Genomic DNA, 21,563 nt, shown 5'->3' on the forward strand with positions numbered 1-21,563 from the left:
ATGATGCCACCCCCAACTCCACTAATTATGGATGGCGCACCGCAACACTTACTCATTTACTAAAATATCTATCAGCAGTAACCTACAGGGTGACTATTTGCCTAGGAACACCAAATATTCCTCAATAACTTTTAATTTTGTCTGGTTTCCTATGAAAATAAACCTGATTTTACATTGTATATTGTAAAACAAGATCTGCCTAGAGAAAATGCTGAAAATAGGCTCTCCAGCGTCCAAGCACTTTCGTAAGTCTGCACATTAGTGAAGACATCTGCTATCAGTAATGGCAGTGAAGCAGGTTTGGGGCTGGCACAAGCTCTACCACTCTCAGGCATAGGCCATAGGCATTTGGGGTTATTTAGAGTTATCCACCTCTCTGACTCTTTCGACCCTAGATTAGTGTCTCCCCAACCAGGTGCTGAATCACCCAGGGTTTGGAACAAGCTTCTTAAATCTTCCACTCCTTCTCTAGCACTCAACTATACCAAAGTATGGCTCTATCACTTTCTATCACCTGTGAAGCATTCCAAAATTTGTGTCCCTTCAAGTTTTTTTTAAGTTTAGAAAATAGTAATATTTTGAGGGAGCAAGATCTGGTGAGTAGGGTGAATGATCACTGCACTAAATTCTTAAATCCTTCAAAAGATCCATTGTCTTGGAAGCCTTGCGTGAAGAAGTGTTGTCTTGAAGAAGTAATACACCTGTGTGTAGCTTTCCACATATTTTGTCTTTGTGTGGCTTTTAATTTGCCCAGCAAGTGACAGTAGCATTCTACATTGATGGTTTGGCCTTTCTGAAGATAGTCTGTTCATAAAATATCCTTGCTATTCCAAAAAATGGTGGCCATGACCTGTCCTGCTGACCTCTGTGTCTTGAATTTCTTTATCAGCATAGATCTGGAGTGCTGCGACTGTAAGGACTTTTTGGTTTCAGGATCGTAGTGGTGTAACCAAGTTTCCTCAACAGTCACCAGTCATTCCAAAAAATTTGCACTAGACTCCACGATATGCTTCAAAATCACTTTGGAAGTGCCCACTCGTGTGTGCTTTTGGTCAGCGTTTAAACATTTTGACACCCACTTGGCTGGAAGCTTAACCAATTGTTATATGACTTTAACTCCAAACATGTTCCTTGGATGGCTGCAGTGTCCCAGCTATTGTTTTCAGTGTGTTTTGCCCACTGCCAAACCATCTCATAAACACATTCAACAATTTCACGTGTTCACACTGTAAATGGGAAGGTGGAACAATATCTCTGCAGCAGCATCTATTGGAAGGCAGCATTCCTGCAAGTCTATGTCAGACCTTTTACACCAGCCTTATAACGAGTGGGGATTGTGAGCCAAAGCCAGAATAATCATACACAGACAGCTGTTTCAGGGTGATTGCCAATCATTAGTGTAGAGAAGGTTTCTGGCTTGGCTAGTGAGAAGCGTATAGACGTGGGTCAGGAAGGGTATTGTTTCTCCTTATGGAGAGCACCTAGAAGGTGAGTGAGGAGACTCATGAGGTCATTCGTGATCCTATGGGAAATATGCAAATGCAAAGATGGAACAATACCTCTGCAGCACCACCTATGGGAAGGCAGCATTCCTGCAAGTTAATGTCAGACTTTTTAAACAAGCCCTATAACAATAACTAGGAATTGTGAGCCAAAGCCAGAATAACCATACACAGACAGCTGTTTCGGGGTGATTCCTAATCATTAGTGTACAGCAGGTTTCTGGCTTGGCTGGCTTGGCTAATGAGAGGCCTACATACATGGTCCGAGAAAGGTATCGTCTCTCCTTAAGGAGACACCTAGGTGGTATGTGAGGAGACTTATAAGGCCATTCATGCTCCTCTGGGAACTATTATCTGATTCACCTGCAGATTATATTTTTGCTTAAAATAGATGTAGATTTGTGTAATCTGTTAATTTGTGCCATGACGTTAGTAGACTAATGAGCACGCTCCACTTGTACCATTTGTACATCAATAATTATATGTAGTTATGGGAACTACTCCCCTTTCTTGTGTAGGGTTACACAATGCAGTATGTCTTTTCATAGTTAGCAAAGCATAATAAATTGTGATTTGGTCAGTTGGTTGACAAGTTGAATGAGGATCTCAGATCTGCTGGTTGTTAGAAACACAGACCACTTATTTTTATTCTTTCTGCTATAACATAATTCCTATTTTCTCTCTTGGATTGTCTAAGAGCTTCCTTAAATGGGGAGATCAAGGCAAGTATCACACAACGACTGCTTACAGCCCCACTTGTAGGACCTTGCGTTGTTTGCATTCTATTGATAGTTGAGTAAATATAGTAAGTGCCCCCTAGTGGTGGTTGGAAGCAGCCAGAATTGTGTTATTTTCAGGGGTTTTCCTGAACTCTAAGGGGCTCAGAATTACAAGTTATCGCCTATCCAAGAGCTGAGATTCCCATGGATCTTCAGAAAGGGGGTCTTATGCCAATCTTTGCCTGTTAACGCAGGGTTACCGCTGGCCGGGAATGTGTGATCGCTGCTATATTCATTTCAATGGGGCTGAAGAAAATACCCGAGCACTCTGTTATCTATGGCAGTCTGATTAATCAATGCTGCAATCAGTCTCCTCCTCATTGTGAGGGGTGGAGTAAGGCTGCAGTGAGGAGGACGGGGGACATGGGACCCCCATTGTGAGGATTGGTAGGGTTTCAGCAGTGAAACCTCAATCCCTCTGATCTTGTGAATAGAGAATAACTTATAATTCTGGTGCGGCCCCTTTAAATATTGATGACCTATCTTTGATGGTCCGACTCTCAGCACCCCAGCTATTTGAAGTTATTGCAGCCTCATCATCAGAGGCGTAACTTGAAGCTTCTGGGCCCCAGTGCAAAACCTGTAATGGGGCCCCCAACTACAATGCTTTATTCATAGTACTGAGCACCTTATATGGAGAGGTGAGGCCTTATGGGCCCCTAAGGCTTCTGGGCCCGGGTGGGACCGCATCCCCTGCATCCTCTATAGTTACGCCCCTGCTCATCAATATATACCAAGCATAGCACCAATGCATGGCATATCTGCTGTGCCTGGTATTGCAGTTTTTTAACTGTATTTGATTGACTGCTCCCTGCCGATGCCTGTCCAATGCATTACCTACTGCAGTACTGGCTTTCACCAGCAGATAGCGCTGGCTGTTTCTCAGCAGATAATGAGTATGCAGGTGCATTGGAAAGGATTAATAATGACTTTCCTTATAGAGCTCTGGACTATGTATATATTAGGAACTGACGCAGGTACAAATGCAGATATTAATTATCAATTACATAAATGTTTAACCCCAACATTATAAGAACGGCATAATTAACCGAAACATATCATTTGAATGTACAAAGATATGTAATCAGATAACATATCTTGTAATTATGCCCTAATATAGGTGGACAGGAATATTTATATATCGATATGAGAAATTCGGCCTCTTAAGGTAAACTATCCAAGACAGATTGTACTAGACAACATAGTTATGTAACACTTGGATTACAACATATACAGACGCAGAGAAGTTTTCCATTTTGCCCATTGTAGTCAATGGCCAAACCTTCAGCCACTTGGAAAGTGGAACCATCAGGAGACAAAGTGGCATACTGCTCTGCACCAAATCTCACCCTGGCACTGCTCCTCTCCTGCACCCCATGACTCCATCGCCACCACATTATGATGCTACTATAAGTAGTGAAAACAAAGGTTTGGTACCATGTTAGCCAGTGGAGTCAAATGTGATTGTCCCCAGCAAGAGAAACCACGTAATCTTGTAGATATGAGACCTTTTAATAGCTAACAAAAATACATGATGTTACAAGAAGCTTGCTGTAACATGATGTATTTTTGTTAGCCATTAAAAGGTATCATATCTACAAGATTACCTGGTTTCTCTTGCTGAGAACAATCATATAAGTAGTGAGAAAAGACAAACTTAGACCTGTCAGATGCAGATGCCAAACAGCTTGTCCCAGCGATGATCGGACCTGTGTAAAGGCGTAAAGGAACAACTATCTTTCTACACGGGCCGATCAGTCACTCATTTTTCTGCATAAAAAACTGAACGCCGAACAAGAAGCAAACAAACTCTGGTTTGTTGGTCAGTCGGTGCATGCATTTACGCTAAATGATAATTGATCAAATTCCTTCCGGATGCGAGAATTTGAACAATTTATCCCGTGTAAAAGGACTCTTAGCCTTATATAATCTGTAAATTCAAAGATATATTGATAGATATGTTGATAGTCTCCATAACTATCTATCTCATATCTATCTTATATCTATCTATCTATCTATCTTATATCTATCTATCTATCTATCTATCTACAGTATCTCCTATCTATCTCATATCTATCTATCTCATATCTATCTATCTATCTATCTATCTATCTCATATCTATCTTTCTATCTATCTATCTATCTCATATCTATCTATCTCATATCTACCTCTCTATCTATCTCATATCTATCTATCTATCTATCTATCTATCTATCTATCTCATATCTATCTTTCTATCTATCTATCTATCTATCTCATATCTATCTATCTCATATCTATCTATCTCATATCTATCTATCTATCTACAGTATCTCATATCTATCTATCTCTCTATCTTATATCTATCTATCTATCTATCTATCTATCTATCTATCTATCTATCTACAGTATCTCATATCTATCTATCTCATATCTATCTATCTATCTCATATCTATCTATCTCATATCTATCTACAGTATCTCATATCTATCTATCTATCTATCTATCTATCTACAGTATCTCATATCTATCTATCTGTCTCTCTATCTATCTATCTATCTATCTACAGTATCTCATATCTATCTCATATCTATCTACAGTATCTAATATCTATCTATTTACCTTGATCAATCTATCTATCTCATATCTATCTTTCTATCTATCTATCTATCTCATATCTATCTATCTATCTATCTATCTATCTATCTATCTATCTATCAATCTCCTATCTATCTATCTATCTATCGTATCTCATATCTATCTATCTATCTATCTATCCATCCATCCATCCATCCATCCATCCATCCATCCATCCATCCATCTCATATCTATCTATCTCATATCTATCTCATATCTATCTATCTCGTAATCTTATAACAGGGGTCAAAAGATAATGACAGAAAGCAATTTTTCTTTTAAGAAAAGAAAGTATTTTATGTTTTTCAAATGGTACAACATAAAAAAAAACCTATACAAATATGGTTTCACTGTAATCGTGCTGCTGACACACAAATTAAAGATGTCACTTTTACTGCACCATGAACAGTGCAAAAACTCTACCCCACCTCCAAAAAATGGTCTAATTGCAGTTTTCCCCCCCTAGTTTTCCCCACTTATAAACTTTTTAAAGTTTCCCAATACATTATATAGTACATTAAATGGTACCATTGTAAAATGCAACTTGTTCTGCCCTGATATGTCACTGGTAATATAAAACGTTTTATGAGTTTTTGAAAGTTGAAATATCAGAACTACAGAATTTGACTTGAAACGGGAACATTAATGACCCTTGGCCATGAAAGGGTTAAAATACTTCTTCTTTTTTTTTCCCCCTTGAATAAATTGCACCCCTCACATTTAGAGGTGGCTATCACCCTAGGCGGCTGCTTATTCCTACCCCTCATCTCAGCCCTGACTGTATGCTGCATGGCTTACTGTATCACACCCTGCAGTATTTGGTTGGCATCCGCCAGTTTTCAGATAAGGTTTATCACTCGGCCAATTCTCTCACTATGCCAATTGTCTTTTCATAGCCTGACTGGCAGACAAGTCTGAATGCTTTTACTCCGCTTGTAATCTTCCCTCATTTACTTTTATACTCTGCCAATGGCTTATTTATAGGGTTATTATAACAACACGCATTATTATATGAAGCAGTCTGAACTTATTCAATTCAGTTACATTAAAGGAGATCGTTCGCTTTGTAGATACTGTAAGTCTAGAACTGATACTCTTGTGTGCTATTGTGTCGGCACCAGTCAATGTAAAGACTGGGGAAGATCAAAGGCATTCGTTAACATGCACTATACTATAAAGTTGGCATTGAACAGCTGGCATGTCTATTGAATGTGAATCTAATTCCAGTTCGCCTATCTTATATCTTTGCAGCGACTGTTTTTCTGGAGTTTTGGAAAAGAAGAAGAGCTGTACTTACGTATGATTGGGATCTCATAGACTGGGAAGATGAAGAGGTAAATGGGGTAAAGAGGGAAATGGCAGAATAGTTATTTAATATTATGCATCTGCAAAGTTTCTTAAAGGGGCACCGAACATAGAAATGTATCATAAACAGGAGATAATATAGATTATATTGTTTGTCATTCTGCAGCATTTTCTGCATGACCCTGAAACAGTGTTACAAAAGTTCAACAGATAGGGGTTTATTTCTCATTTTCATCTGGTTGCTGGGAAAAGGGCGGGGTTTAGACAGGGGAAGGGGTGTGAGAGTTAAAGGGGTTGTGCTAGAATTCCATGTTATGCCCTATCCACAGCATAGAGGATAACATACTGATTGTTGAGGGTCTCATGGCTGAGACCTCGCCGATCTTGAGAATGGGACTTCTGTGTGCCACTCTGACTGGTACTATGGGGGACACTTTTCCCCCTACAATGATGTCACTGTAAAGCTAGCACTTGCCAAGCTGGCGCAGTTGTTACTTCATTCATTTCAATAGGGCTAATGGAAATAGCCAAGTAGGTGCCACTCGGCTATCTCCACAGTCCCGGTGAAAGTGAATGCAGCCACTAGTGTGCTTTTCCCACTAGCACTCCATTTAGCCTCCTCCTCACTCTGGGGAGTGCAGTAACCTTGCAGTAAGAAGGACACTTGAGATCAACTGGTAATTGTGGTACAACCTATTTATTCTTTTCGTTCTACGTCAGACAGCACAGAGAGGAGAAGGTCCTCTATGTGACTGCCAGAAATTGCTAAATACTATCTCATACAACATTAATTGAACAGTAATGCAAACTCATGATTCCTTCAAGAACACTCGAGATACCCATGCTCATGATTAGCGGGTTAGTGCTAACAATACCAACTCTAGCAGGTTTTGTTTTGCATGTCAGTCCTGTTTATAAAGACTTGCTGGGGACAGTTGAGAGCCATAACTGTTTAATGTCCCTTCACTTGTGTAGACGTGATAAATTAGCTGATTGGTTCATCTCTTTTCAGGAAGAATTGCGTCCACAGTTTGAAGCAAAATACTCAAAATTGGAGAGAGTAAATCCTATCACTGGCAAGCCTGAACCTTTCCAGCCTTTCAGTGACAAACTCAGTCGACTCATGGTGTCTGTATCTGGAATATTCTTCATGGTAATGATTTTTACCTTATTATAAACCAATTTATTTGTTAGATTCAATGAAAGACCTGGTTCATATATGATTTGCAATGTGGTTCATATTTGTTTTTGTAGCACAGATCTTGAAATCACCTGAATAGATCAATATAATATTCTTGCAGCCCGCATCCTCCACCAAAGAAAAATTTGGGACTGTCTAGATGTATACTGTTTATAATATTGATAATAACATAATATGTATTAAGCTCCTGAGCTTCCTCTAGTGGTGGCTGCAAGAAGGCAGAATGGTCTGACAAAATATAACTAAGGCGATAGCACCCTTAATTTTAGTAATCAATTAGGGTTTGAAAGGTAAGCCCATATAAAACATATGAAAGATGATAAAATTTAATGAGAATCTAGGAAAAATGCCACAGGGTCTTCCATAGAACGGTATAAAATGTACATGCTCAATGGTGCCACTTCCAATCCTATGTGTCAGTTTACTTTGGGTGGAAATTTCCAAAAACTACTTGAGGAAGGAGCAAGTATATTGTGTCAGGTATTGCACTAAGTTTTTTTCCCCTTAATATGTCCATTTGGGTTTCTCCTGTGTTTATCTGAATTTCCTACAGATGAGCTACACATGGAATAAACCTCTTCTTAAGCATATACAATGCAGGACAGATGATGACACAACTTAATGCAGGGAATGAGAATTTCATGAGGTAAAACAGGAATCTCCAACCTGTGGCTTCCTAGCTGTTACAAAGCTACAATTCTCAGCACCCCCTGACAGCTACAGGCCACCAAATCATGCTGAGAGCTGCACGTTTACAACACTTGGAGAGCCACAGGTTGATATAAACTCATGAAAGATTAGAGATGACTGATTTAGAAAAGACCAACAATGTCCTCAATAGAGCAATAAACCCTGCGTAATCTTCATTACAGGTGTAGTGGGTTCAGGCACTAGGGTAGAGCCTCAGGTGTAGTAGTCTTAGGTCTGGAGAATAGTCAGGCCGGAGCCAGGAGTCAGCAATGAGAGGTCTCGGTTTGCAGTACAGATAGATGAGGCAGGTAGCATAGTTAAAAGGGAAGCCAGAAGTCAGCAACGGGAGGTCTTGGTTTGCAATACAGATGGATGAGGCGGGTAGTGTAGTCAGAAGGGAAGCTAGAAGTCAGCAATGGGAGGTCTCTGTTTTCAGTATAGATAGCTGAAGTGGGTAGTGTAGTCAAAAGGGAAGCCAGAAGTCAGTATCAGGAGGTCTTGCAGCAATAGCAGAAGAGCAGGCAGAAGGAAGCGGTGTCAGAGCCAGGCTTTTATAAAAGCCAGGCTTTTATAATCTGAAACAGGTGGAGCTAGAACAGGGGCTGGATAATAGGATCTGGAAACAAAATCAAGATATGCAGGGGTACTGTTGAATACTGGATGGCACAATAGGCAGAGCCATCAACTAGAGCACAGGAGGTCATGGGTTCAAGCCCAGGACTACAAAAACTAGGAGATCCCTCCTAACTTGGTCAAAAACTCAATTTTCATTTTTCCTCATTGTGTCCTTATACTAAACTACATATATTTCTATTCAGATCTCTCTAGTGCTGACTGCAGTCTTTGCAGTGGTTGTATATCGACTGGTCGCCATGGAACAATTTGCATCCTTAAACTGGCATTTTATTAAGAAGTACTGGCAGTTTGCAACATCTGGCACTGGGGTCTGCATAAATTTCATGATCATCATGTCCCTCAATGTGGTAAGATTGATCAATGGCTGTCTCAACAATGGTAGCACATCCTCGCTCCCCATTTGATCCAATGCTGTTGTGAGGTTAAGAAGTAGACTTCGTTTCTATAGATGTAGGCATTTCAGCCAGAGATATTCAGCACACATTATTATAAAGTACAGGAAGTAATTGTTCGCAAGCTAATATGTGCCCCATGTTCCTTATTCCATTACAGAACTACCGTAAGAAATGACCTTCCCATTGGCGCTTACTGAGCGGCTGAAATTGAATTGAATCAATCGAATATATGACCCGTAAAAACAAATGTTTCTGTTTAGGCATCAATGAGCCTATTACCGTATCCAATCCAATAACTAAATATAATGGCTAGCAACGTTTTGCTCATACAGACCACTTATTGTATTGTGGCTACTAATATAATTACTGTATATTGCTTCATTGGATGAGTACTAATAGGGATGTCAGAGTTTACAATTGGAAAGTAGCTGTCATGGCCATAACATAACATCTAAGGCTCCTGCACAAATACTGTACATTGAAAAATCCTGGATGAAATTGCGCAGTATGCTGTACTATTTCATCCAAGAAATGCAAGAATGCAGAATTTTTACATTATTTTAACATGTCTCATTTGTAAAAAATAAAAAAAATGAAAAAAGTGCATCCAATAACCACATTGCAAAACTGCAGCAATTGAAGCCACAACCGTATCACAATGTCAACCACACTGAAAATAGAGAATGTTAGTACAAAATAATAATAAAGAGATACATGAAAAATATTTTTGTTTTTATTTCAGGTTTACGAGAAAGTTGCTTATCTCCTTACAAACTTAGGTAAGTACACAGAGGATAGATAGAATCCGGGACAACTGATGCGGTAAATCTAACTATCAAAGAGATAAAAATAAATAAATATTGAATTGTATGTAAATTGGGTTATACAGATGAAATGAAAATTGCAGCTCAACATTTACATTGGCTGATGACCCACTAGTGAAAAGGCCTTGGCCTCATGTCCACGGGGAAAATCAGGCCCGCTACGGATTCTCCATGGAGAATCCGTAGCGGGTCCCTCCTGCCCCGCGGATATGAGGCATAAAAATAAGAATAAACTTACCTCTCGCCCGCTCCGGATCTTCTCTTCGCCGCGGCTTTATCTTCTGTCCGTCACGGCCGGATCTTCTTTCTTCGGCTCGGCGGATGCGCAGGACACATCGGTTACGTGCATCGCGCATGTGCCGGCCCGAAGAAAAAAGATCCGGCCGCGACGAAGAGAAGATGAAGCCGCGCGAAGGGAAGATCCGGAGCAGGTGAGTATATTCTTATTTTAGGTCTCCCGCGGATCCGGACGGCTTCCATAGGCTTCAATAGAAGCCCACGGGAGCCGTCCCCGCGGGAGACCCGCACGAAAATGGAGCATGGTCCAGATTTTTTCATGCTCCATTTTTTTAAAAATCACTTTTATTGACCATCCGCGGGTATTTATCTACCTGCGGGTGGTCAATGCATCCCTATGGGATGCAGATCCGCGGGCAGGGGAAGAGTTAAAATCCGCTGCGGATTTTAATTCTTCTTTTGCCCATGGACATGAGGCCTTAACTTAGGGGTTTTTTTGGCTAGTCATTGTTTTCTTTTTCTATCACATTTTTAACCATGTGCCCTGAAATTTCCGTCTGGCCTGTGGGTTGTCGAATTGTTTGTGTGAGTGATCCAACATACAACTAATAGTCGCCAATCTTCATCTAAGTATATGGCCATCTTAGAGGGGTTGCCTAGTTGTAAACTACTGATAGCTCAGCCTCAAGATAGGCCATCAATAGTAGATTGGCAGGGGTCACGTTACCTGGGAGCTCATCTGATCAGCTGCTCACTGGGCACCTGTGCACTGAGCTGATTTCTGCAGGAAGCAGACAGCTCTGTTTTTACTGCAGTGGCCAGGCTTGGTATTGCAGATGAAGTTCTCATTTATTTCAATAGGAACTTGGACTGCAATGCCAAGCCAGCCTACTGCAGTAAGAACGAAGCTGTTTGTTTCCTGCAGAAGTGAGTTTAGTGCGTGAGCGTACCAGCCTGGCAAAAAGCTGATTGGTAGGTTCCCAGGTGATAGACTATTGATGACATGTCCTGAGGACAACTTCATTAAAGGGATATTACCACCTTGGATATTTATGATATGGCTCATCAGGGTGAGAAACCAAAAAGAAACAGTACCTTCCAAAAGATGCTTTAAAAGCATTTCACCCAGAAAACCAGAACGCAGAGATAAAACTAGGCTTTCATGCACTCGGGGCAAAGATCCAGTTTGGCGCTTTCCCCCTCAAGTTTAAATTGAACTCCATTTGCTGTACCCCCTCCTCGCAACCAATTAAGGTAATGTACAAATCACCAGTGATCTGATATTTATCACCTAGCTGCTAGCTTTTCTTTACTTTAATTTTTCATAGCAGTCAAGGTAAATTTAGGCTACATTTACACCTCCTTTGGGTGCCCCTCCAGGCTTCTCATTGGAGGGTTCAAACTGACATGCCAAAAACGGTATTCAAACGAAAAGCTGAATGGCTCTATAGGTTGTCACTTAGAAACAAAAACCTGCTGAAACAGAGACTAAAGCTTGAAGCTCTCCGTTTTATGTACCAATGGATTTTATTGATTTACTTTCATAGAGAACTTACAGCCGGCATTAAAATACATGATGTTGAATTAAACTCTGTGCATTAACAGAAAAACATTTTATAGTCAAATATAACATTACTGGATTAGTTGTCCTCTTCATCCACGGCCAATGTTTCACTTTCCTGTATATATAAAAATAAACAATAACACTCTCCTATGTTGCGCCCAATGAACACCCGTCCAGCCAGCCCCCCCCCCCCTTCCCCAGCCACTTGGCTGTGAGGACTCCCCGGACAACGCCCAACAGGCCCAACGCTGTCCCCTCTCAAGTACTAAATCACTCCAGAAGCATACCAAAGATGTACTACATCAGAGAAAAAAGCTACAGAAGATGAGAAGAGAAAAGAAGGAGGAAAAAGAAAAGGGGGGGGAATTTAGAAGGGGGGGGGGAGTATCTTGGGTTTGCTCTCCATTTTATAAATGACAGCCTATGGAGTCATCCAGGTTTTTGGCTAAATTATTGTTTTTGGCATGTCCTTGGACGAGCAGCCTGGATGGCACCCAAGCGAGGTGTGATTGTAGCCTAAATGAGAAGATCTTTAACGCAATTCACAGACAGGGCTGTGTTTACAGGCCATTATGCCCTAGGCACTAAGTCTGCATACACCACCATTAACTCCTTAACGACACGGGGTGTATAGTTATGTACAAGGATGCTGATTGTGGTTGTTAACAGTTCTGACAGCAGCATTTAAATCCTCTAATCGGTTTTGCTGGGACCCGAACGAGCCACCTGAGATGCGATCCTGAATTGCTACTCAGTTGCCATGGCACCCTGGGGCCTTCTGAAGGCCCCCCGTGCAGCCATGGCTAATTGCCTATTGCACTGCATGAGCAAAGGATTGCAAGTTCAATTTCCATATGGGGGTTAATAAAGAATATAAAAATGAGTTTAAAGAGCTTTTCTAGTTATTAGAAAAAATTAATAGGATTAAAGGATTAAAAAAAAAAAAAAAAAGAAAAAAAACATTTGTTATTGCATTTGGTAATGCCTTAGCTATCAAAGTAATGCATTATTTATCCCACACAGTGAACGTCGTCTGAAAAAAAACGCAACACCAGAATTGTGCTTTTTTTTAGTCACCCTGTTTCCAAGAAAACAAAATTGAGCAAAAAGTCCTATGTACTCCAAAGTGGTACCTATAGAAACTACAGGTTGTCCCGCTAAAAATAAGCACTTACTTAACTATGTTGAAGGAAAAATAAAAAAGTTATGGCTTTCAGAAGATGGCGGCAGAAAAAAATGTTATTTTATTTTTTAAAAGTAGTATAGCCAAAAAAAAAAACAATAAAAATTTCATGTCATCATAATTGTACTAACCCATCAATTAAGGTTATAATGTCATTTTTGCTGCAGTGTGTACACAATAAAGACGAGACCCCTTCTCCCCCCCCTCCCCTAACCCATCCCAAAGGTGGTGTTTTTTTATTTATTTTTTTTCATTTCACTCCACTTAGTAATTTTTTTATGTTCCTCAGTATATTATATGGTACATGAATACTTGAAAAACACTGAAATACATGAAAAAAACTCATCTCTACTGCTGCAGCCACCCAAGCCAAGCCTAACACACAGAGCACCTCTGACCTTCGAGATAACAAAAAACAATAAGCTGTTCTATTTACTATCACTGTCAACACAAAGGTCAGAGGTGTTTTGTGTGCTGGGCTTAAAAATAAGGTGTTTTTTGTAGTCTGAGGCTGAGTACTGTTTTACACAAACCTTTCCATACCAGTGTGTCAGTTGGTGTGTCCCCCCCCCCCCCTTCCCCGCCTTCTCTTCTTATTGTGCCCGGGTCACATGCCCCACTTGCCCTTTTCCAGCTATATCCCTGTAGAATCTTTCCCGGTACTGAAGAGAAGCACTATGGAACCTTTTTGTCTGCAAGTGGATGTCTCAGGTTTGACTGATATATCTAGTTAGGTCTCAAGGATCTATAAGTCACACACTGAATTACAAGGTAGCTACCTATACTGCATGTGACACAAAGACAGTATTCTTCATATTTCTACCATTTTTGTATAATTTTCCGAGGGAGCATTCCCTGTAAGACTCAATTAGGTCTCCACAAAGAGAAAAGTACCTTCCAAGAGTAAATTATTTTATTTGTGGAAAGGTAAATGGTATAAAACATAATAAATCAAGTTTGTCTTTCTATTCGTATTCCCATTGCCACCTAGTCTTCACATCAGACCATCTAGACAATCAACCAAAGTTTTTAGAACTTTTAGCTTTACTGTTGGGTCCTAAAACTTCACACTAAGTGGTTAGATCATAGAGGGGTAGGGAATACAGTGGTTATAGTCACACTTGGGGCCTGAGATCTATAGAAGTTAAAAGCTACTGTGCCACATAGCATTACAAACTGTGTGATATCATACAAGAACATTTGCATCAGATGTTAATTTTAGGCAAAGGTAGATCATGTTGAGTGGTAGGCAACAGTAGAGATTTTCTCATGGGCCAAGGAACTTTAAGCTATGACTGTTTAAACCAGTGTTTCCCAACTCCAATTCCCAAGTACCCCCAATAGGTCATCATTTGAGGATATCCTATAGAGGGAACACCTGTAGCAATCATTAAGGCACAGGCAATAATTGAATCACCTACAATGACAATAATGACAATCAACTGTGTGATAAATACTAAAGAAATCCTGAAAACGTGACCTGTTGGGAGTACCTGAGAACTGGAAAACATTGGTCTAAACCACTGAACCTGAGTTCAACTGCCCTTTAGGACATGTTTCCACTTTCTTCAAAAATTATGTTGAGATTAGAGATGAGCGAGCATACTCGTCCGAGCTTGATACTTGTTCGAGTATTAGGGTGTTCGAGATGCTCGTTACTCGTAACGAGTACTACGCGGTGTTCGGGTTACTTTCATTTTCTTCCCTGAGAAATTTGCGCGCTTTTCTGGCCAATAGAAAGACAGGGAAGGCATTACAACTTCCCCCTACAACGTTCAAGCCCTATACCACCCCCCTGCAGTGAGTGGCTGGCGAGATTAGGTGTCACCCGAGTATTAAAATCTGACCCTCCCGCGGCTCGCCACAGATGCATTCTGACATAGTTCAGGGAAAGTGCTATCGTGTTGGAGCTGCTATAGGGAGAGCGTTAGGAGTGATTTTAGGCTTCAAGAACCCCAACGGTCCTTCTTAGGCCATAGAAATCGCAGATCGCACCGATGTGCAATCTGCGATTTCTGTTCTCTTCTCTATATGCGCTCAATGGGGCCGGCGGCAGCAGCGCCGACCCCATTGAGAACATATAGAAGACAAATCATTCTTCTCTGCCACAGCTGTAACAGCTGTGGCAGAGAAGAATGATGTTTGCCCATTGAATTCAATGGAGCCAGCAATACAGCAGGTTCCACTGAAAGCAATGGGCTGCCGGCGATCGCGGGATGAATTGTCGGGAAGGGCTTAAATATATAAGCCCTTCCCTGCAATTCATCCAGAAATGTGTTACAATAAAAATATATACCGTCGTATAAGGCGACAGGGTGTATAAGACGACCCCCCAACTGTCACCTTATACGCCGGCAATACAGTGGAGCAAAGAATAAAAATCATTACTCACTTCTTCTGATGTTCTGCGGTGCTGCTGCAGGCTGTCGCTCCCTCCTGGTTCCCGGCAGAGCATTGCTTTCTCTACGAAGGGCTTTAAATCCCCGCCTCCAGAAACACACGTGCCTTCAGCCAATCACAGCCAATGACAATGATGTCATTGAATGGCTGTGATTGGCTGTGTTTCTGGGGGCAGGGATTTCAAGCCCTGCGTCCAGAAACCAATGCTCTGCCGGGAACCAGGAGGGAGCGACAGCCTGCAGGAGCGGCGCAGAACGTCAGGAGAAGTGAGTAATGATTTTTATTCTTTGCTCCACTGTATTGCCGGCGTATAAGGTGACAGTTGGGGGGTCGTCTTATACGCCCCGTCGCCTTATACGCCGGTATATATTTTTATTGTAACACATTTCTGGATGAATTGCAGGGAAGGGGTTATATATTTAAGCCCTTCCCGACAATTCATCCTGCGATCGCCGGCAGCCCATTGCTTTCAGTGGAACCTGCTGTATTGCTGGCTCCATTGAATTCAATGGGCAAACATCGTTCTTCTCTGCCACAGCTGTTACAGCTATGGCAGAGGAGAACGATCTTTTTACGCTGACAGTGCGGGGGGGGGGGGTCACTCTTGCCGCTATTGTGGCTTAATAGTGGGACCTGTGAACTTGAGATGCAGCCCAAGATGTAGCCCCTCGCCTGCCCTATCCGTTGCTGTGTTGTTCCCATCACTTTCTTGAATTGCCCAGATTTTCACAAACGAAAACCTTAGCGAGCATCGGCGATATACAAAAATGCTCGGGTCGCCCATTGACTTCAATGGAGTTCGTTACTCGAAACGAACCCTCGAGCATTGCGAAAATTTCGTCCCGAGTAACGAGCACCCGAGCATTTTGGTGCTCGCTCATCTCTAGTTGAGATACATTGACTATTGGCTTCATATTTGCCCTTCTAAGGTCTGATGGTCCTATAAATTGGTCAGTATAGTTTAATGACAAATGGTTAATTGTAACCTTCACAAGTTTAAAATTAGAACAGCTATGACAAGTCCACATTGATGCAAATAAAGAAACCAAGCAAAGTAATGGGAGGAAGTATCATATTAAGGAATGTGCCTGGGGCAGACAAGAAAAGCAGCACAATACAATTTTCAACAACATAGTCTTGTGTTCACTTTCCAGAGCATCCGAGAACGGAATCCGAATGGGAAAACAGCTTTGCTTTGAAAATGTTCCTCTTCCAGTTTGTCAACTTAAATAGCTCCATATTTTACATTGCCTTCTTCCTTGGCAGGTAAGAGTGAGAAAATATATGTACTGCTATATTTATGGTACATAGATAACAAGAGTCTGATGCCGAAACAGGCCACCTTTGGTTAGGGCATATTGTCAGTTAGTACTGATGCTGTACTCCAGTTACTGTATATCCTCTGGGTTGTCATCAGTGGTGCACAAAATAGCATTAAAAGGGTTCTATCATTAAAAAAAAATCAATACTTACCTATTTCTTTCCAGGCAGCACACTGCACCTTCTCCCCGCCAATCTTCTCCTGGCTCCTGCAGTCCCCCTGGGTCACCTCTATCTGGCCGATTCTTCGTCTTCCGGTGACGAAGCGTCCATTTCAAGTAATTGTAGAGAGATGGAGCAATATTTAGGAACTCAATTAATCCTCCATGTAGATAAAATCCAAACTTTATTTACTCCATAGATGATACAACATTTTGACCATAACTTAGTTCATCTCTCTACAATTACTCGCAATATGGATGGCTGATGGGTCAGAAGCCATACTTTGGAGCCTGCACCAAGCTAAAGGACTTTCCTACAGATTGGTAGTGCCTGGTTGTGCTGTTGACCACCTATAATTTTGAAGCATCCATTGCCGGCATTCTCCTTTCTGTAGGGCAATGTACGCTACATCACTAGTGACATAGCGATCACTGCCTAGCAAGAAGCGCCGGATGCTATGTCAGGCTAATGCCAAGACTGCGCATGCGTTCTGTCTCGCCACGAAAGTTCCTACACTAATGCCGCAAGACAGCGCACATTCGCATTTTCGGCAGTAGTCTGGCATAGCATGCGGCTCTTCCTGCTAGACACTCACCTGCCGGAAGAAGAAAGCTGCAGCATAACAGAAGAAGAGGTTTTGGATGGCTTGCAGTGAGGTGACCCAGGGGACTGCGGGAGCCAGGAGAAGATCGGCGAGGAGAAGATGCGGTAAGTAGACTGTCTGGGGAGGAATAGTTAAGTATTGATTTTTTTTTCAATGACAAAAGTATGGGACGTAAATCTTGAGGATATTACACAGCATAATTGCATATGGAAAATCCACAGAATTTACGGTCACAGCAAAGTGGATGGAGATTTTCAGTGCAAACTATGAACTCCCACCAATTGCACAAGTTCTTATAAAAAATAAACTAGTTTGCTGAACAGCTGATGGTTTCTGCTGATGAAATTCTGAGTCATCAGTTAATATGATTGGGAAAGCTTTAATAGGCCATAATTTCCTTTGGAGTACATATCTGCTTTCGTTTCTGTCATGACTGATAAACAAGGGTTCGTATGATGTCCATATGCTAGAATAAGTTCTGTATACTTGGGTCAGCTCCAATGGTGGATCTTCTCAGCTGCTTAATGCTACCAGGATGTAATATTGTCTCCTACCAATAGTTTTCTTCCCACTTCTCCCGTCTTGAAACAAAAGTGCTACGTTGAGAAGTTTCCTAGAGGATACTGAATTTGTCATATATCCTAATTATCCTCTTCTTGCTTTCCAGGAGATGACTTAATCTGCAGTTCTAGTTCTGCCATAATAGTTCATAAGGCAGCTCTAATGGTTACAAATACCAGTAGAAAAGAGAGAGCTAATAGCATAGATGAAAATGGGCTTCGCATTATGGCACTGTGTTTGCAACCCAGGACAGAAGGACCTAGTATGTGTTACTCCATCTACGGCCTGTGGGGCAAACCCCCAATGTTGTTAAAGGGGTTTTACCAGGATGACAAGTAATTCCCTGTTTACAGGATAGAGGATAATTTGTAGATCGTTGGGGGTTTCACTTCTCAGACCGTCGCTGATCTCAAGAAGGAGAGTCCCATACCCCCCTCTGCCTGAGAAACAACCCTACAGTGCAGAGCCATAGCTAAAGGCTCATGGGCCTGGGTGCAAAAGTTTATCTTGGGGCCCGCTAACTTCTCTTAATCCCTTAATGCAGAGGCGTAACTTGAAGCTCCTGGGCCCCAATGCAAAACCTGTAACAGAATCCCCATCTATAATGCTTTATTCATAGTACTGGGCTCCCTATATGGAGAAGAGAGGCCTTATGTGCCTCCTAAGGCTCCTACATAGACATTTACACACACATATACACACGCATGCATTTACACACATACCCCAGGGCCTGGACCATTTCTCCCTGTGAGAGCAGCAGGGCAGGCAGCCGTCGTAAAGCAGGAGGCAAGGACAGTACATCATCACTGTGCTTCATTCCCTGCCGGGCCATGCGGTTGCCTTCCCCCTCTCCACTCCTCTCTTCTCTGCTTCCTCTCTGGGCTGGTTGCACTGCCAGCCGCGTGATCGGTGCAGTGCTGCCAACATTGCGACCATCCAAATGTGCATATGTATATGGCGGAGGGCGGCCTCTGGGCCCCCTCAGCGCAGGAGCCTGGTCGCCATTGCTACCCCTGATGGCATGTCTATGCTTCCAGTTGCATTTGCAGTTACCACAAAGAGGATTTTCAGATGTGCCTTACAAGTATGCATCCAGCAAGTAGATATCCAATTAGTATGTACTGTGGCAGTGTATAGAAATGCACATTATAAAGTGCATTGACTTACTAGAACTATTCCTGTGCTACCAAGTATTACACCCTGAGGCAACACACCAAATATTGCAGCTTCCCACTATGTTCAAAGCACATAACTGGACTTAAAAGATTGTACTGCAAAAAAGGGCAGGCAGATATCCAAAACCTTGTCTAACAACAATCGGAAACTGTCAGGTATCTTGTGTTCAGTAATGGAGTTCCTCTTGTACTTACATATACAATTTATGTACAGGTTTAATGAACTGATATAGAGATTTCATTAAATGTTCTATTCTTTGGTTACAGATTTGCAGGAAGACCCGGAAAATATAACCGACTTTTCCAAAGATGGAGGCTAGAGGAGGTAAGTCCTTGATATTCTTCTCTTGGGTTATTACAAATGCTGTAACTATGGGCATATTCATGATTGCATTTCGAGCATGCTCGGAGGGTGCAAAAGATAGAAACCAGGACTGTAGTACTGAGCAGTGACTGCCGTCAGCTCTCTCCCTCCCACTGGCTGGCTGCATTCTGCTGCTCCCCAGTCCTGGTTTCTACATTTTCCACGCTCCGAGCATGCTCAGAATGCCATGATGAATACGTCCTATATCTGTGAAAACTGGGTGGTGAGCAATATGGCTGAAATTACAGCTCACAAAGACTTTGCTATTCAGTTTTGAGGTATCTTTTAACCCCTTAAGGATGTGGCTTATTGGGGTCTTAAAGGGGATAGGCTGTTTTGTACAGCTGTGGCAAAGTTTAACTCAACTATGATACCTTGCTGCAACACAATAAAAACATTGAAAAGCTACTGAAAAGCAAAAACAAACAGTGGCATAGTATACCATATAACGCTGGATAAAAAGCCCAGCAAACCTCCCAAAAAACCTTTGCATGGTAGTTTTTGGTACAATTGACTAGTTTGTATTTAAATAGAGCCAGCAATAAGACGCGTTTCAAGGTAAAAGAGACGTTTGATCAGTCAATCTGGATCAGAGTATATATATATATATATATATAGATCGAGGTCATTAAGTCTTGGTTAAAACAATTTATAAATAAGTACATAAATAGAATATAATTCATTTATATGGAATAGAAATAGAATATAATATCTAATATTTACAATGTAAAAACATAATAAATAGAATATAAAATCAAGTTGTACAAAGTTCTTCAAGTCTGGTTTACTAATTCGTATATAATACAGAACAAAGTATCTATTAATATAAAGTCTGATATAGGCAGAAATAAAAATAAGGTAAAGCCACTATTATTATATAGTCCGGGCTTCTCAATAACATCGCGAGAATATAGAAATAATTTGAAACTGCTTGGTATAGGGATTGGACAAAAATACAGACATAAAATAGTATATAAACAGAAATATAGATGCCATAATCACTTTGGCTGGTCTCGTATGAGCAGGTCGGATGCCGTATGTGGATTTCCGCAGTGGAAGACCTGCGATTCATCGTGGAAGCGAATTGCAAATGGTTGCGGAAGATCGCGGATGCGATCGTTATTCCACGCAGATTTACGCAATGCACAGCATATCGTCCATGTGGAAAAGATCCCTCCTCCCTTCCAGATGGCATTTCGGCTTTTTCCTTTGAAGTTGCGACAATTTCTGCTGTTCATATGGACTGCAAATCGCCCGCATCTGTAGACATCTATTGAGGCCGTCTGTGCAGAATCCGTGCCAAAATAGAAAATGCTGCGATTTATTTTTTCCTCTCGCAGAAATGGCATTTCACATGCGCACATCTGAATGAAGCTATGAATGACCCTCCAGGTTCATCTGGTCCAACCCCCTGCTCAGTGCAGGATCACTAAATCATCCCAGACAGATATTTGTCCAGCCTCTGTTTGAAGGCTTCCATTGAAGGAGAACTCATCACCCCCCATGGTAACCTGTTCCTCTCATTGATCACCTTCACTGTCAGAAAGTTTTTTCTAATATCTAATTTGTGTCTCCCCCCTTTCAGTTTCATCCCATTGCTTCCAGTCTTTCCTTGTGCAGATGAGAATAGGGCTGATCCCTCTGCACTGTGACAGCCCTTCAGATATTTGTAGACAGCTATTAAGTCTCCTCTCAGCCTTCTTTTTTGAAAGCTAAATATTCCCAGATCCTTTAACCGTTCCTCATAGGACATGATTTGCAGACCGCTCACCATCTAGGTAACTCTTCTCTTAACTTGCTGCGGTTTGTCTGTCTTTTTTAAAGTGGGGTGCCCAGAACTGGACACAGTAATACAGATGAGGTCTGACTAAGGAAGAGTAGAGGGGGATAATGACCTCACGTGATCTAGACTCTATGCTTCTCTTAATACATCCCAGAATTGTGTTTGCCTTTTTGGCTGCAGCATCACATTGTTGACTCATGTTCAGTCTATGATCTATTAGTATACTCAAGTCTTTTTCACATGTGCTGCTGCTTAGCCCA

The 21,563-nt window shown here is 41.5% G+C and overlaps 1 protein-coding gene across 1 annotated transcript in view; it reads left to right on the top strand.

Annotated features, from left to right (window-relative positions):
• Window positions 1-21,563, top strand: part of ANO3 (anoctamin 3) — a 140,534-nt gene that overhangs the window by 108,881 nt on the left and 10,090 nt on the right. The window contains exons 11-16 of the mRNA XM_066584200.1: window positions 6,151-6,233; window positions 7,217-7,357; window positions 8,914-9,078; window positions 9,869-9,905; window positions 16,489-16,600; window positions 19,424-19,481. Of these exons, the coding sequence (XP_066440297.1) occupies window positions 6,151-6,233; window positions 7,217-7,357; window positions 8,914-9,078; window positions 9,869-9,905; window positions 16,489-16,600; window positions 19,424-19,481 (596 nt within the window). The remainder of the gene's footprint in view (window positions 1-6,150; window positions 6,234-7,216; window positions 7,358-8,913; window positions 9,079-9,868; window positions 9,906-16,488; window positions 16,601-19,423; window positions 19,482-21,563) is intronic.

Source organism: Eleutherodactylus coqui, chromosome 11, assembly GCF_035609145.1.
Source record: "Eleutherodactylus coqui strain aEleCoq1 chromosome 11, aEleCoq1.hap1, whole genome shotgun sequence".
Taxonomy (NCBI): Eukaryota; Metazoa; Chordata; class Amphibia; order Anura; family Eleutherodactylidae; genus Eleutherodactylus; species Eleutherodactylus coqui.